This window comes from Theobroma umbraticum, unplaced genomic scaffold, assembly GCF_002168275.2.
Source record: "Theobroma umbraticum cultivar Fairchild unplaced genomic scaffold, ASM216827v3 scaffold_4.1, whole genome shotgun sequence".
Taxonomy (NCBI): Eukaryota; Viridiplantae; Streptophyta; class Magnoliopsida; order Malvales; family Malvaceae; genus Theobroma; species Theobroma umbraticum.
Genome location: NW_018397258.1, coordinates 5,861,472 through 5,878,851, shown reverse-complemented (window position 1 = coordinate 5,878,851; position 17,380 = coordinate 5,861,472). Strand labels below are relative to the sequence as shown.

General features: G+C 34.0%; 1 protein-coding gene across 1 annotated transcript; it reads left to right on the top strand.

The window, feature by feature from the left end:
• Positions 1 to 11,447: 11,447 nt before the first annotated feature.
• LOC110413235 (protein TRANSPORT INHIBITOR RESPONSE 1-like) lies at positions 11,448 to 15,536 on the top strand. The gene is made up of 3 exons (XM_021424006.2): positions 11,448 to 12,445; positions 13,524 to 14,019; positions 14,292 to 15,536. Exons 1-3 carry the CDS (start codon positions 12,276 to 12,278, stop codon positions 15,090 to 15,092), a joined length of 1,467 nt encoding a protein of 488 aa, XP_021279681.2. The 5' UTR covers positions 11,448 to 12,275; the 3' UTR covers positions 15,093 to 15,536.
• Positions 15,537 to 17,380: the final 1,844 nt, after the last annotated feature.

Below are 17,380 nucleotides of genomic sequence, written 5' to 3'. Positions count from 1 at the left end.
CCATTGGCTCTCAGTGGCCCCAAGGGACCCTACTGCTTAAATGGGTTCTTTTCTCTATGATTTACGCTAACTCTTACCAATCTCACTTTTGCATTTCAATCACAAAATTATATAAATGTTGCTTGGCTATGCTTGGAAACAAAACTTCACTGATTGTGAGTTTCTCTGCTGGGAAACGACAGGAGAGACGGGGAAGAAGTCTTTTTACGGAACCTCATTTGTTTCTTTTATGCAAATAAACATGGAAAGGGAGAGTTAAAAGTAAAGACTGTCCTAAGGCCGAACCTCAACGGGGGGCTCTTCTTCTCGGACATCAATATCAGAGTACATTGCTAAGTGAGAAATTAAGAAACCGTCACAATCAATGACAAGAAAGAGAGAGAGAGAGAGAGAGAGAGGACCCGTTGGCTTAAGTATCGGGACATATTAATCTTTTGAATTGGATGCGTGGTCCAACTTAGAGGCACCCATTTACGGCCAAAAGTAACTTAATGAATGATAGCCATTGGATTCTAGGAGGAGGTGTGGTTCGATTGGGATGTTCAGCAATCAGGACCACTAAAAATTAGCCATTAATTGAACCAAAAAATAAAAGAGTGTGGGCAAGGCCCATGATAAAAACTGCTCATATCCTACAGATGGAATTGATAACTCAAAGCTAACATTTTGGTGTGAGAGTTCACCAACTGATGGTCCCATACACTTTACCATTGTGGCAAATGATGTTACCCATTAACAATATTTGCACCCCACGTTAGTTGGTTGAAGGTTTATGAGCATTTATTGTCCAGATCTAGTTCTTTTAATTCATGAAATCTAAAGTCATTGAGGAATTTGGCAATTTTCGTGGCAACACATTGGGTAGAAACTACTCCCCCCTTCCCCTTCTCTTTTTTGGCCAATTGAATGATTAGAACATGCCAAGCTCATATAGTAACTGATAACTAAATGATTAATAAGCTCACTATAGTCAATAAACATATGCTTCGAAGTCCAATCATATAGAATTTGATATAAGACACACATGACAAATGGTTATTGACTGCCAAATAAGACAACTCCACTGCATTTTCCAGCAAATTTTGACGGCCTGCCAGTTTTATTCAATTTCTTTTTCTTTTTCTTTTTGTTCCCCTTTTATCTTTGCCCTGTTTGTTTAATCAATTGAAATTGCCTCAACCTCAAGCATGCTGAAGCTAAGCTTGTCATCTAGTGGGCAAAGTTTGTAAAGAACTTTCGTAAAGTCTGTCACCAGAACATGATGCTGCTACTTTTTTGGGCTAACCATGGACTGCAAATTAAGATAAGATAAATGATTGATTCCAGATTTATTGGTGAAAATTAAATTTGCTTGAGAACCCTCAAATCTCAGGGCAATTTGAAGCATTGAAATTGAATATTCTTCTTTCTTTGGTCTGATGGATTTATTCCTTCATGTGCCCATATTTTTTATTTAATTTGAAAAAAAAAAATATTTAAATTTGATTTTTTGAGTAAGCCGATGCATACATAGACTACCAAACCAAATACCCAACATATTTGAGAGGAACCTAACTCATCATTAGATTAATTCGAAAGTCAATTGTCTTGGTTATCTGATATGTGTTTTTTGGTTTTTTACGCTTCATTTGTTAAGCATGAGTCGTGCTTGGTTTGCTTTTAGATATAGTTTTGACTTTGTCAATATTCGATGGGATTAAATGTTGTAAAAACAGTTAAACTTTTTGGTATAGAAAATCACATCAATGTTGAAATTGAAACAGCTTATCCTTAGCATTCCCATGTGAGTGAATAATCCAAACCCAAAAAAATCAGTCTATTCAGAAAGCCCAACTAATTATCACAACCCCATAAGTTGATTAGCTCAGAGCTAATACTTAACCAAAACCCGTCTCATCATTACAATTATATGTCCAGCCGCACACCATGCACGCATTGCTCTATTCATGGGAAATTAATGCCGCTTTTGCTTTTTCTTTCTTAAATTGTACGTATTTGTCGCATTAGGTGCTGGGTTTGGTGAGGGAAGGTGTTTCTTTATTGTTTAATATATTAACCTCACCTGTTACTAGTTTGCATTATGGTTATGGAATCCAATTTGTACTGAAAGTTTACTTTCAAAAAGCACATAAAACATTATGGTAAAGTAAATTCTTTTGAATCACATATATATATATATATATATATAAAAGCTGTCCCATGCAAACAAGTCAAAGCTAATCGGTGAACCCAACGCCACAACAAACAATACCCACTCATCTCGCCATCTTCATTTCAATTATAGAAATTTCTAGTACTACGGTTCTAATGTGATAGCGCCAGAAATCAGGTAACATCCCCAACTTTGCAAGCAACATGGTCTTCTGAAATCGCGTGACAAAGGGTAATTTCCGCACGTTTTCTACGCCTTTTTTCTTTCCCTGATAAAACTATAATTACCATAGATAAACAAGAACAAAAACCGCAGTCAAACTGCGAGGAGATCATTTTATAAGAATGGAAGAGAAGAGGAGGTGGCGAATCAAATGAGGCCACGCACGTCGCTGTCGCCTGTCGGTGATCATCATGTCATTGCTCAGGGGGCCTGGTACTTTTGTAAAGCACTTTTTTTTATATATATATATTTCTTTCTTTACGTGTATACCATATTTTTAGCTTCCAATTCAACTTTTATTTTTAAATTACATAAAATTTTAAAATGAGAAATATTTTATATTTTTAATTATAAATTTCAACGAAAAAAAATCAAATAGGTATTTTATTTAAAATTAATAGAAGATCATATTGGAAAAATATATTTTATTTTTTTAAAAATAAGTATTGCTTTAAAAATTCCATCTAATTTATTTTTTTAAAAAAAGAATAAAATATACAATATAAAAAGTAAATAAAAAGTTAAAATAAATACCAAAAAAATATTAAAAGAATAAAAAATAATAAAACTAACATGCAATAATAACAATTTTTCTAACATTTTTTATTAAGAAAAAGGCCAAAAAAAAAGCCTTGGTCCGAGGCTTAAAGCCTAAAGAAGGGGTTAAGTCGGGTGCGAGCAAAAGAGCAAGGGAAGGGGAAAAAGTTGGGTGTCCCTATTCACACCGCTGGGGTTGATAGGACAGTGCAGGGGCGGCAGTAGGGGGCCAGGCTTTGGCCGCCCTCTAAGTAAAAGTCGAGCCAGTTTTTGTTCCATTGCAGGGTGCCTACACTCCTTGGGCTTCTAACCGCTTCGGGTTTTTGTTTTTACTCCGCGCTTAGGTATATCAGTAACTCTTTTATTTTGACGCCTCCAGTTTAGAGAGCGGGCGTATTCGTCCTAGTACAGTACATTTTGGATTTTTAACTGTTCATTTTTTAACTTTATTCTCAATAAAATTTTGCTAGGGCTTTTGTTTTTCATTTTTAATTTTAATTTGATGCATAGCACCCAAAACACAAATATCTCTGTTTTTATGTGAAATCACTAGTATGTTAACACTCTAGTACAAATTTCCGTTGTTTTCTTTTATTATATACAAGATGCTTGATGTTACATCTCTCTGTTGTGAAAGAACGAAGAAAAGAGTAGAAAAGGTGAGCTATCGCTTTGTAGAAATCAATTAAGTCATTGCTTTTCTTGGAAAGCAATAAATAATAACTCGCAAATTAAAAAATAATTTTAATTTGTATACATGCATACGTAGATAATTGTACATATACACATGGCCTAAATATATATAATAAAAAAAAAGAAATAGACTGGGAAAGATTAAAGAGTAAGAGGGATGTAATGTTGGATGTTTATGTGAAAAGGACCTGCCTTGTCTAGACTTCATGCAAATTAGTGGTCTGAAAATGCCAAAAGAAAAAGCTGGGATGCATATGACAAATTATTATAATCTATCGTTTCACAAAAAATCAAAATAAAAGATATTCTTTCGTTGATAGTGCCAGCCATATAATATATCTATATATACGTAAAGTTTTATTAGTTTTTTTTTATTTTTTGAAAAAGGTAAAGTTTTATGAGTTGATCTAGTGAATAATGTCATTTTCTCCACCGGAAGTCAAAAATATTATCTATCCTCGAAAATATTCATATGATCAAAGGCTTTCCCTACAACTAGTCCTGCGTGTCACATGCAGGCGTAATCATGCATTTCTATCATACAAAATTTATTCATGTTTACTGTATTAGTCAAACTGCATATGTTTTTCCATTATGATTTGTAGATCTTATTGTTAATACTACTTTCTTCTTTCTTGTATTACACTTCATTATCTTACAAGAATTACATACCTCCCTGTATGTCCTTATTAAGGCTATATAAGTCCTGTACGATTGAAATGAATCATATGCTGTCCAACTTCAATTAATAAATAATTTTATAAATTTTTTAAAAATAAATACTTAATTTTTAACATTTAATTAACCAAAAAGATTTACCAAGTCGCATGTCATTCTTTTTCTCTTCCTCGCACCTTAGACATGAAAATCTACCTTACGAAAGGACGGAAGTAAAGCATTTTCAAAAAAAAGGTCAAACAGAAAATACATTAAAGAGTTAAAAAGAAATTTATATATATTTTAATTATTATTTATTTAAAATATTAAATAAAATTTAAAAGATATTGAACATATAAAAAATATACATTAACAGTAATAATTGTGTCACTTATATATATATGATTGAATGAAATTATAGAAAATGTATCTCTCACCCTTTGTGTGTAAGAATATAAGAGAAAATAATTTTTCAAACTTAAATGAATTACTGTGTGTATCCTAACTCTTTTTTTATTTTTTATTTACCTTTTAAATTGTTAATTAACATATTAAGTTATTGGATTCAACTATTGAGATATAATATACTATGATTGGCTATTAGATTGGACTGTTAAGATATAATATGTTATGATATGCTTAAATTTATATTAATACTTAATGGATTTAGATTAATAGACTTACTTTTATTTTTTTATAAATTTGATAGGCTTAACATATTAGTTTAGAATTTATTTGTTAGGCTTAACTAACAATATACTAATTATAATGACTCTAATTTTATCAAATAGTTTGAAGAATAAAATTAATTATTAAATAAAAAATTATTTTGAAAGCCATTAAAAATAAATATAATAAATAAAATTGTATCGAAAGAAATTCAAGTATTTCATTTTGTCAATTTATATGTATATCCTTGTTACTTAAAGTTTACAATATACATATTAGAATACATTGATTATTTTAAAGAAAAAATAATATATTTATGAAATTCTAAGCAACAGTATAACATTGCAATTTAAATTTGAGAATTACTTAATAATTTATTTATTTTTAAAGATTAAAATCATAGAAAATAAACTTCACATAATAGAAAAAAGAAGAACATGACAAGTAGAAGATATAATCCACATATGACGTAATAAAAAAAATATGATTGATGATTCATCTAAATTTATGAAAAAAAAATTATAAAGACTTAGAACATATGAGTAAATAAAATAAAAATAAATAATAATATAAATTAAAAAAATATAACAAAACTTTAGAATTAAGTAAAGCATATGAAATTATTTTGATAAACTTTATTTGTATTAATTATTAAATAAAAATTTATTTTAGGAGGGTTATTAAAAAAAATTTTAAAAAAATTATTAAGTATGTAAAAAAAATTTGAAAATTTGACCCCCCATTCCATAAGGAGGCTCTGCCCCTACGTAAGAATAGAAGATTTAAGCAAAACACACACGAAAAGAAAAAAGAAAAAGAAAACGAGGTCAATGCAAGCAAAAGGAACCCCAAAATTCCTTTCTTTTTGGGTACAAAAGGAGGCCTCAAGAGAAACTAAATATAGCCGGCCTTGCACAAAGCGGTACTCATCTTCTTCATGCAAGATCAACACTTAATAAATATACACAAAATTTGATCCGTTTAAAAAGTTCAATTGATTTGATAAAATAGTAGATAAAGTGAAAAATTATGAATTGTTAATTGTCTAAATCTTTTTGTTAGTTAACTACCAATGATGCAGAGACGAATTGAAAAGATATCAAGACTTAATTACTTGGTTAAAACCTTCAAATAGTCGATTAGTGGTAATACTCAAGAGTAAAAATTTGGTTCTAAAGCATGTTAGTCAACTAATTAGACTAAATAAATCGAATATTAGTTAAAAATCTAAAAAATTTCAAAGGGTTAGTAGATTAGCATTAAAAAAATCTGAATTTCAAATTTACATGATTATTTTAGAGTTAAAGTGTTTAAACTTTTTCAAAAAGTTATCTTTGTATCATAAAGAATTGCTCATATATGGAACTTATTGGCGTTCAAAAGGTATATTCTTCATAATTATAATTGAAAAGGAAAATCGGTCCAATAACCACCAATTAAATATATATCTCGAGAGAAAATTTGTTATAAATATCCAAGATTGAGATCATTTCAATATACAACAAAAGACAACTAGTTTTGATATTAATCCTTTTTTATCTAAATAGATCATTGCAAAAACCTTGTAAGAAGATTATTCTATCTTTCATCGAGAAGTGTTTAGTGGTTTGATGTCACTATTACAAAGTTCGGTCTCATAAAACTATGTCATTAAATCCATTGCACCCGATAGTTGGTGAAAGCAAAACATGTATAAAGGGATGTGGCACTTGCAACATGTATTATTAAGCCATTTCTTTCATGTGATAAATATACTTTCATCTTATTATTACTAATTATTTTTTGGTAAATCTTACATGCCAATTTACATGATAATATATAAAACTATCATAATTTTAAATAAACAAAAGTGTCTGATACAAATTTTAATATACCAAACTTGATATAATTTTAAAGAATTAATAAAATAAAATAAAATATAAATTCCAATCATAATAAGTTTCAACGTTTTAAAATCAACATAAATATTTAAATTTAACTAGTTAAAAATCTATAAATACATAGATACTAGTCACAGGGGTATAAATAGAATAATAGTATAAGCGGGACTGGAGAGGGACGAGGTAACTATATAGCATAACTACCCCGCCCCACCTATCAAACAAAAACAATCGCCGTATGAAATAAAATCTACATATGAAAATCCAATGTAATTTAAATTATTTAAAGGGAGAGTTGTTCTTAACATTATATATATATTATTTAGAAAATTAAATATTAAAACATTTAAAATTAAATATATGAAGTTGTAATCATTGTGGTGTTACTTGAAAACATAGTAATATTTTAAAAATTAAGTAGAAAAGGGAATTGGGTAGAGCCACATGGCTTTTGGGAGCAGTATTTGTAGTGGTGGGGATATAAACAATTCTAAGTTCCAAACTTCCAATTCAAACCAATACCCATCACAATGGGTTCTCCCAATAATTGGGTAAACGCTTGTGGTTACCAACTCCCATCTACCTTTTGGACATTGCGTAAAGCCAAAGCACCTACCCTCCAAAAACCACACACCTTGGGAAGAGACTTCTACTTAAAACACAGCGTTACATTTTAGGCAATGATATATATGGTAGTAAAATCAAGATTAGTTGGATAGAATAATCTAATCATCTCTGCCTTTTTCCTTATTGATATTTATGTTTGTTGTTAACCTTGAAACGTTCCTACTTTGATGATTGTAACCTTTGAAATTTTTCGATGGTTATATAATCAGTCAATGATAACATTAGCTTTTGTAAAGATTCCCCAGAGTGGGAGCCATCAAAATACAGTAGGTTCAAGTGCGTGCCCCCTCCCCTCTCTATCTTTTGTTTTCTTCTCCATTTGTGGTCAACAAAAGCTCTACCACATCGCATCCTAGTTTATACTAATTGGCCCCACCAATTAGCCACTTGGCAAATAAGCTGAAATTAACTTGGATGAAATTGAATTAATTTTAACATATTTTAATTGGATTATTATTTTATTTTTTTTGAAATTTTTAAAATTAAACAAATATGTGACAATATTTTTAATCTCACCAGTGGAGTTTAAAAATTTAATTACTTGTCTATAAAATATTAATCCCTTCCAATTTCCAATTGCGATTTTAGTTTAATTTTTAATTTAGTTTAAAACTTGATTAGTGACTGTTTAGTTAGTTGGAATTCAATTAAACTTATAATATCAAAGTGTAAAAAGTTGTTCAATTCTCACTACTAGCACTAGATGAGAATTTTCTTTTTATGATTGAAAATGAAATTAGGTTAAAGTTGTCTTTTCTCTTAACAATTTAATATAATTATTTATGAGATATGAAAGCACGGTGAAAGACTCTTCCACTAATTAGGGCCATTAACAAAAATAACATTAACATAATCGAACTTAGCTTTCCATCACGTGTAGCATATATATTTTATATTATGATTTATATCATTTAATGCGCCAAAGAGTCGTGGACGCATGGTTTACAATAAAGTGACAATTTATTATTATTCTCTTTTTGTGAAAAATAATTCTTAAACTTCTTCGTATCTATGAAGCGGTGCCTATTGGCTTACTTACTTCCTTTTATTTTATTTTATTTTCAGACAAGCTCCTTTTCCTTAAAAAAATTCATGATCAATCCTTGAATTTTTTTAAATAACACTTTAAAAACTTTAAATTTGTAGAAAAATTTAAATAAATTCATTTTCTTATTTAGTTCAAATAAATTTTTATGTTATTATTTTGAATATGGTAAGTTTTCATAATTAATAATTGATTAATTATTTTTAGTTAAAATATAACATATCATTATGTGTCATAACGTTGATATATCATATTTGATATTGATGTGATATGATGATTTAATTATATGATATTTTTCACTATCCACGTCAATACTCGATTAGAATAAAATGACAAGTAGTATTTTAACTAATGACAATTAGTCAATTAGTAATTTTAAAAATCTATTTAATGTAAAATAAAATATAAAAATTTGATTGAACATTGTAACACAATGGAAATTTATTTAAAATTTATTAAATAATTCAAGAATTTTTTCAATAATCATACCTTTTTTTGCCCTATGCTTCTCTTCACCGAATTGTAAGATTGTTAACATTAAATCTAAGTTAGTTGCATATAAGGGGTATGGGAGTAATGTAAATAATTAAATCACACTGTCCCTACCATATAAATGTACAATTATTATTGCTTGCTGTTTGCTTTTGAAATTATTATTATAAAGTAAAATAAAAAAACAAAAAGTAAAATATAAAAATGTTGGTGATCCATGGGAAAGCATTAACAAGTATTTATTGATCATCGAATGATAAATGCATAGTAAAGTGACAAGTTGAATCTTGTGTTGTTGGGGGCATGATTAATATTTGGTATAAGTATAAGCAGGAAGTATTGTTGTCAAAATAAATTGGCAATATGGGAAAGAGAGGAAGCGCATTGAATTTATGGGGCAGTGTCAAAAAATATTTCGTTGCTTGAATGTCATTTTCAAGTTGATACATGTATTGACAGATGGGGGTGGGGAGGTACTCAGAATCCATCAGTAAATGCATATTGTTGAACTTTGTCATCAAGGACTCCATAGTTGGAAACACCATTAATGCTTAACTTCATTGTCACCGCTACCGATCTCCAGCAATTATTGGCCCTCTGTACAACCGTCGTTGATGAGAATTGAGCTTTTCACTCCCCCTCTCCTCTCCTCTCCACTCCCCCACATCATATACGTCATTTGAAAGGCATTCATATAGATTTCTCTCTCTTTCGGAAATAGAAATTATACATATAAAATGATACATCAGAATGAAAAGTTAAATCTCATTAATCTCCGCAACTTGCGAATGCGATATCCGTGCCTGCATGGATTTCGCTCCTCCGTCAATGCTAGCAAACCTCGTCGCGCATTTATTTTATGTTTTTTCTCCGACCCTCAACGTTGGATAAAGCGCTTCACGTGCGAAGGATTAACTATATAATTAAGTTGGTACGATATATGAAAAAAAAAAGATTATATAGGGTTATAGACTGTTTAATGATAGGACCAAAAACATTATAGCAAAGTCTTTAATATAATCATCGCATTAAACAACTCAATATCTTCTTAATGAACAAGTCACTCCTTCTCTGTTACTTGTTAATCTCATTCGATTTCCGAAAACATTTTGAAAATAAACAGGTGGGCGGTATCGCTACCGAGCGTACAGCAAAGTCCAAGCCATCCCCACTCGAGGGGACGAGAGATTCCCGGAGAACCGTGCGTGGGCTTAATAATCAACTACTATTAAATTAATCATCATTTGTTTAATCTTAATCGCGATTTCTTCCGATTAAACAATCAGCTTTACGTGCAGGACAACTCAGCTCCCTCATTATTTATGGGATTCAATTGTATTAAACAAGTTATTACCTAAATTTCTGAGCAAAATATTCAGAAATTAGTTTTACAAAAAATTTCATTAACAAGAAACTGAAGAGAGTTTCTTTGTTTGCCCTCTTCAGTATGGCACAAGTAGAGACAAGCTTTTGCGGTTGCTATCGATAAGGCCGCCTACCCGAGGACGCCATCCAACGATTCAGATCTTTCCTTTCACCAACTTGAAATCGGGGCCGTTGAGGTTTTTAACTTCTCTTAGCTTTATCGACATAAAAAGGACAGCTCTATGGACTCCATGCCGAGACAGTGCAACCCCATAATACCATGTCCTTTTCACGAACTGACAACACTACCCTTCCCATTCATGAAAAGCCAAGGGCAAATTTTGCGGTCGGATGAGGGATATTTTCGTCATCTCGGAGGACAGTTAAGAATCAATTATTTTCTCTGATGCCATGTACGTGCAACAAGAGGTAATTGTGGGGACGCGTTAACCTTTTCTTTTAATTTTCTTTCCAAAAAATATTAAGTTTTTTTTACCATTTGCGGGAAAAATATTTATTACTTGGCGAACTTTTTTCTGGGTTCTGTGTAATTCGTCCGTACACTGTGAAAAAGGGCCCTGATCTGACGGTCTTGATGAAGATGCATCGTGCACTATTTGTACTTTATTCATTTTTCCGGACTCACCCCTTTTTTTGAATATGAGATAACAAAATTACAGAAGAAAAACTGCTATTTTCTGTTTTGAAATATATTTTTACTTCGAAGGGATTTTCATTTTTTGTTTTCGGTTTGGATAAAAATGATGATGATCATCATCAATAATAATGAAATAAAATGAATCAAGGCCGTTGGAGATGAATAAATGGGAGTGCAGTTCGAGGGGTGAATGATAGCGTGATATTTTGAATGCAACAGTTGAATATGATTGGACGGCCATGATGTCATGGTAACCAGATTTCACATCAGATCATTCCTCATAATTTATTTTTAACCCCTTTCTTGTGGTCCCCGCAATATCCGATCCCTCAGATCCAGCCGTGCTACGCGAATCATGAGATTCCTTGCACCACCACTCTCCCCTGTACATAATAACACTTTATCAGCTCCTTTCCCGTCTTGGACCTTCGCTAGCTGCCCCAATATCTCGTCCCTCTCCCTTACGATATATTTCCCCAAACTGTCGCCCACCTCTGCCTCCACACTCTCTTACATACACCCGTTTTCTGCGGCTCCTCTTCGTCGCCAACGGATAAGATCTCCCCCTCCCACCGCCTATCGTACGGCCCACATCTCTTCCGCACCACGTGTCTCTATCCTAAACGTCCATCAGATGCCCACACAAAAAAATTTGAAACCCCCTCTCTTCCTTCCTCTACCTATCACATGACTTATTTAACCATGGTTAAAATCTAACCCTTCTTCCAAACACAAAAATAAAAATCCTTATCCTCTCTTGTGTATGTCTTTCACTTCACTTTCTCTCTCTTCAGCTTCAACCTCTCAGCTCCCTATAAGCTTCGTTAATGGCGTTTCAGATCTAAAAACGAACTCAATAGCTTAACAAAACGCAAATTTAAGCGAAACCAAACAGCAAAAAAAAGGGAATTTTTTTCATCTTTTCAATCAAAAGGTCTCATTTTTGTGTGTGTTTTGTTTTCCTTTTCGAGTTTTCATTAATCAGCAGAGAAAATGGCGTATTCGTTTCTTGATGAGGTGCTGGAGCATGTCTTCTCGTTCATACAATCAGATAAAGACCGAAACGCGGTATCGATGGTGTGCAAATCGTGGTACGAGATCGAACGGTGGTGTCGGAGGAAGATATTCATCGGGAACTGTTACGCCGTGAGCCCTAGGATGGTGATCAGACGGTTCCGGAAATTAGATCCGTCGAACTGAAAGGGAAACCGCACCTTTGCGGACTTCAATCTGGTACCGGACGGTTGGGGCGGTTACATCCTTCCGTGGATCGTGGAGATGGCCGCCGCCTATCCTTGGCTCGAAGAGATTCGGCTTAAACGGATGGTCGTCACGGATGAAAGTTTGGAGCTTATTGCTAAGTCGTTTAAGAATTTCAAAGTGTTGGTGCTTTCTTTTTGCGAAGGGTTCTCAACTGATGGACTCGCTGCCATTGCTGCTAGTTGCAAGTGAGTTTGATTAACTCTTTTCTCCTATATTTGGAGATTTTTTTTAGCTTTTGTAGTGAAAAATAAAAGTTTTCAAGTTTGGATCTTTTTGGGAGTTGAGCTTAACTCCAATTTGTTCGGTTTTAGCTACATTTTTCTTAATGGAGTAGTTTTCATTCTGGTTTTAGATGTCTTAAGAAAGGGTAGATTTTTGTTTGGTTTAAATGTCTTATAATGCAAATTGATTGGAAAAACTGATCGAAAGCATTACTTGTAGATTTGAAGCATTGTTTCTGGACTTAGTTGTCTTCTTTTTGTTTTTCTGCTTTTGCTTTTATCAGATCTGAGATAGGCTCGTTTTTTTATTCTTTTTAAGAATGTCTAATGTGGGAAACCTAGCCAAAACCACTTGTTCTTCTTTTCACCTATATGATACCTTGTTTTGTTCGTCATCGAAAGATTCGTTTTGGGAGGTTTTTTTTTTATTCAGATTTTCGATGGTTGCTTCTTGGGAATGTGGATTTCTTCTTGCTCTTTAACCAGATTCCTTCTCTCTTGGTATTGTCATAAATGATGAATATCTTTCGTAAACTTTTGTTGATTTGGGGTTGGAGGGATAATTTTCCAAGCTGGTACTGAAGATTCTGATGGTCTTTTTTTTCCCTTAGTTTTTCTCTTTTATTTGCTCCATTTTGTTTGTTAGAGAGCTGTAAATGTTTATGTTATGTTAATCCCGTCTTGGAATTTCTGGATTCTTTATATTGGAGAAACTATATTTTCTTGTTTGGTGATGGTTATGGTTGACTGAGCAATCAGACACGTAAAGAATATTTAAGTTTCTTTTCTTGCAAGTTCAATTGTAAAAAAGAAAGTAACTCTAGCGTGGTAGTCTGGTCGTTTTCAATGAAAATGACATTGTTGAACTTTCAATTTTGTTCAACAACCTTGATGTTCTTGATTGCCTATGTTTCATTCTTGGATTTAATTTAATAAAACTATTGTAGTATTTGATTTGGCGGTTTTTCTACATACAAATTGTTGTTTTTATTCCTTTTTGTGTCTTGTTTGTTATTTTTATGCACTCTGCTTGCTGAGGTAGGAATCTGAAAGAGCTGGACTTGCGGGAGAGTGAAGTGGATGATTTGAGTGGGCATTGGCTCAGCCATTTTCCTGAGACGTATACATCCCTGGTGTCTCTTAATATTTCTTGCTTAGGATCTGACGAAGTTAGCTTCTCAGCCTTAGAGCGTTTGGTAGGTAGATGTACCAACCTGAGGACACTTCAGCTCAACCGTGCAGTGCCGCTTGATAAAATTGCCAATATATTACGTCGTGCACCACAGCTTGTTGAATTTGGCACTGGTACCTATGCAGCTGAGCTACGACCAGATGTCTTCTCAAATTTGGCTGGAGCTTTTTCTAGTTGCAAAGAGCTGAGGAGCTTGTCTGGGTTTTGGGATGTGGTCCCAGCTTACCTTCCAGCTATTTACTCTGTCTGTTCTAGAATATCGTCATTAAACTTGAGCTACGCTACTATACAAAGTTCTGATCTTATAAAGCTGGTTTGCCACTGTCCAAGTTTGCAGCGCCTATTGGTAAGCTTGTTATGGTATCATTTTTTTTTAATCTTTTTGTTAGTGCTGCTCCTTTGCATTTGACTTACTATCTATAATTTAAAGATTGAGCACTAGCCGGAGTTAATTGCAACCCTAAATATATTGTGAACTTTTAAGTGGTCCTAGGATCCCATTTTAACTGGTCCCATAACATGTTTGGGTAACTGATTGGATCTTGCTTCTCTGCCTATTTCTGAATACTTGTCTCTGTTTATTATCTTTACTACAGCTAAGGAAGGTTATGCTTACAGGTACTTGATTACATTGAAGATACTGGCCTTGAAGCACTTGCATCTAGTTGCAAGGACCTACAGGAATTACGGGTGTTTCCATCTGATCCATATGGTGCAGAACCGAATGTATCCTTGACAGAACAGGGCCTTGTTGCCGTTTCTTTGGGTTGTCCTAAGCTGCAGTCAGTTTTGTACTTCTGCCACCAAATGACTAATTCGGCCTTGGTCAATATTGCCCAGAACCGTCCAAACTTGACCCGTTTTCGTCTTTGTATAATTGCGCCAAGAAAACCTGATTACGTGACCCTTGAGCCACTTGATGTTGGTTTTGGAGCCATTGTACAGCATTGCAGGGATCTCAGGCGCCTTTCCCTTTCTGGTCTCCTCACTGATCGTGTGTTTGAATATATTGGGACATACGCTAAAAAGCTAGAGATGTTGTCTGTGGCTTTTGCAGGAGATAGTGATTTGGGACTCCATCATGTGCTTTCTGGGTGTGAAAGCCTCCGGAAACTGGAGATTAGGGACTGCCCCTTTGGGGACAAGGCTCTTTTGGCCAATGCTGCAAAGCTGGAGACAATGCGATCCCTTTGGATGTCTTCTTGCTCTGTGAGTTTCGGAGCATGTAAGCTGCTAGGTCAGAAGATGCCCAGGTTGAATGTTGAAGTTATAGATGAGAGTGGACCTCCAGATTCAAGACCAGAGAGCTGCCCAGTTGAGAAGCTCTACATATATAGGTCTGTTGCTGGGCCAAGATTTGACATGCCTCCATATGTTTGGACGATGGATGATGAAGATTCTGCATTGAGGCTTTCTTGAGATATCCCCTGTGAATTTAGGTAACATGTTAAAGCTCATTTGATCTCAAGAAGGATATATCAGGTACACGCTCCTTATGCTACTCATCGTTCCTGATTTAATTTTATGTAGCGTAATATAATTGCAGAATGATGGGAGTGGGAACATAATTTGGAGGGTATACAAGGCTTGAGAGCTCGATTGCCATTCATTTTACTCTTGGCTGAGCTAACGGATACCAAGTAATGATTAATAAAGAGATGAAAACTCCAGCTATTGTGTATTAATCAGAGTTTTATTTGTTTCCCCATAGTTACCATGAATACTATTTGCAGACTTTTGTATGTTTATGCATTTGTATCACCTTTTTCGGGGTAGTAATTATCTTGTGGACGTAATTGTGTCATTGTTAGCCTTTTGGAGTAATAAAAGTTCAAAGTGTTCAAGGCCTCCTTTTTATTATCATGCTCATGATGTTAGAATTGCGCTTCAGTTGCTCTTAGGTTTTTCCAGCTCTTGCTTCCTTGAAATCTAGCATTTACTTGTTGGTTTCATCACTATCAGATAAGTCCACGTCATGGCAGATTGCATTTGTTAATCTATAAATTTGTGATGATAGCTAGTGATTTAATCGTTTACAAGCTGTCTTTTCAAAGTTATAATGAAAAGAATTAGTTCCGAATCCCTACTTGTGCGGTCGGCAAGTAACTAATTTGAGTACACACACCTGGTATGGCATTTAGATTTCTGTCAGCCTCAGCTGAAAGAGGCCTCAAATACCACCATCTGCCATTTATTGTTGTATGCGCTGGTATTTCTTCCCCTTGTATTTTATATTCGCCTTTGAACCACGGAGGCATCTAGGAGCCAGTGTCTGTCTTAGGTTATCATGTTATTTCCTAGAAGCAGAGAGAAAAACAAAGAGGGTGGCTGAGGTCATGTTACTAGTTCATTTCCGCTGGTCTTCACAGTCTCTTGCCATGTATTTAGTCAATTGGAGAACCCGACGCTAGTATACAAGGTTGTTGCGAAAGCTCCATGCCTTGAGCTATTTCAATATTCACCAACTTTGGCATCGTTGTTACCTCGTACTTGGAACATGATTGAAGACTCACACACTTCCACCAGGACTTGAGTTTGCGAGAATGCATGCGAAGCTAATCGTCAAAGGCTCAAAGTTTCCATGGAGTTTGAATTCAACAAAATAAAGCTGTCTTTCTCAGCTAAAATGCTAAAAAACCAAATGACTTGGTTTTTTCTTCTTCTCATTTCCCCATCGTTTCAGAGAAAAAAACGGCTTTGCATGCGGAAAACCAGGAAGGCTTTTAGAGGATATGTTTGTACGGAGCAATCATTTTTTTTAAAAAAAAAAACCAATCCAATAGTATATAATCTAACCTGTTAGTCTTATGATAATCAAACAAAAGGCAACAGTGGAGACATTAATGATTTACCTCCTCTACACCAAAAGTTTTCACAGAGACAGTAGAATCAGAAAAAGGAGGCAAAGGTGGTCTCAGCTGAGCTTCTGAGATCAGGTATTGTAACTTTCACTTTATTTTTCTTCCTTCAAATTTATGAGCCTCGACTGTTGCGCCACGTGATAGATTCGGTGACATTGGTTAGCGTCCACAACTTTTGCTTCATTCACGCTCTCTTTTCTACACCACCACTTGCTCTCTGATGACCACTTGCCCTCCGCCCGCCTCCTTGGGCTCTTTCATTTCATCCCCACATCTTTATAACTCTAAGCATAAGATGAAGAAGCCACGGTGATTTATCAAAAAGGCCAAATACTATTCATGAATTAATTTATCAGACATTAATTAGAGACAGAAAACAACTTATCACAAAGACCTTCCCCAACCCCCAACCAATAGCCGACCTAGAATATCTTTTAACATATATAGGAAATAGGAGCCTCACAAAGTAAGTAGGTACAAGTAAAAGGGCTGGGATTTTATCATTTGTGCGTGTGAAAGTAAGTGGGGAAAAAAATGAAGTATGAGGATGGTGGGCACACGTTGGGTGTATTTATGATGTTCTGTGTTACTATGATTGTTGCTGATTTCATCTCTCAGATGTTTTCACTGTTTCTCACCCTCATCATGATATCACACACAGTCAAATTCTTGATGCTCCTGTGTGCAGGACATCAACACTTATGATGGGTTCAGGGCAGTAAAAAGTGATCCGGAATATAATAAAGAAAGAGGACCCAAATCTATTTAAGTATTGAAACAGAGGCGCCCCAAGTTGCTGTAATTAGAGAATCATGATTGTACAAAGTGGCCTCCCAGGCTGCCAAA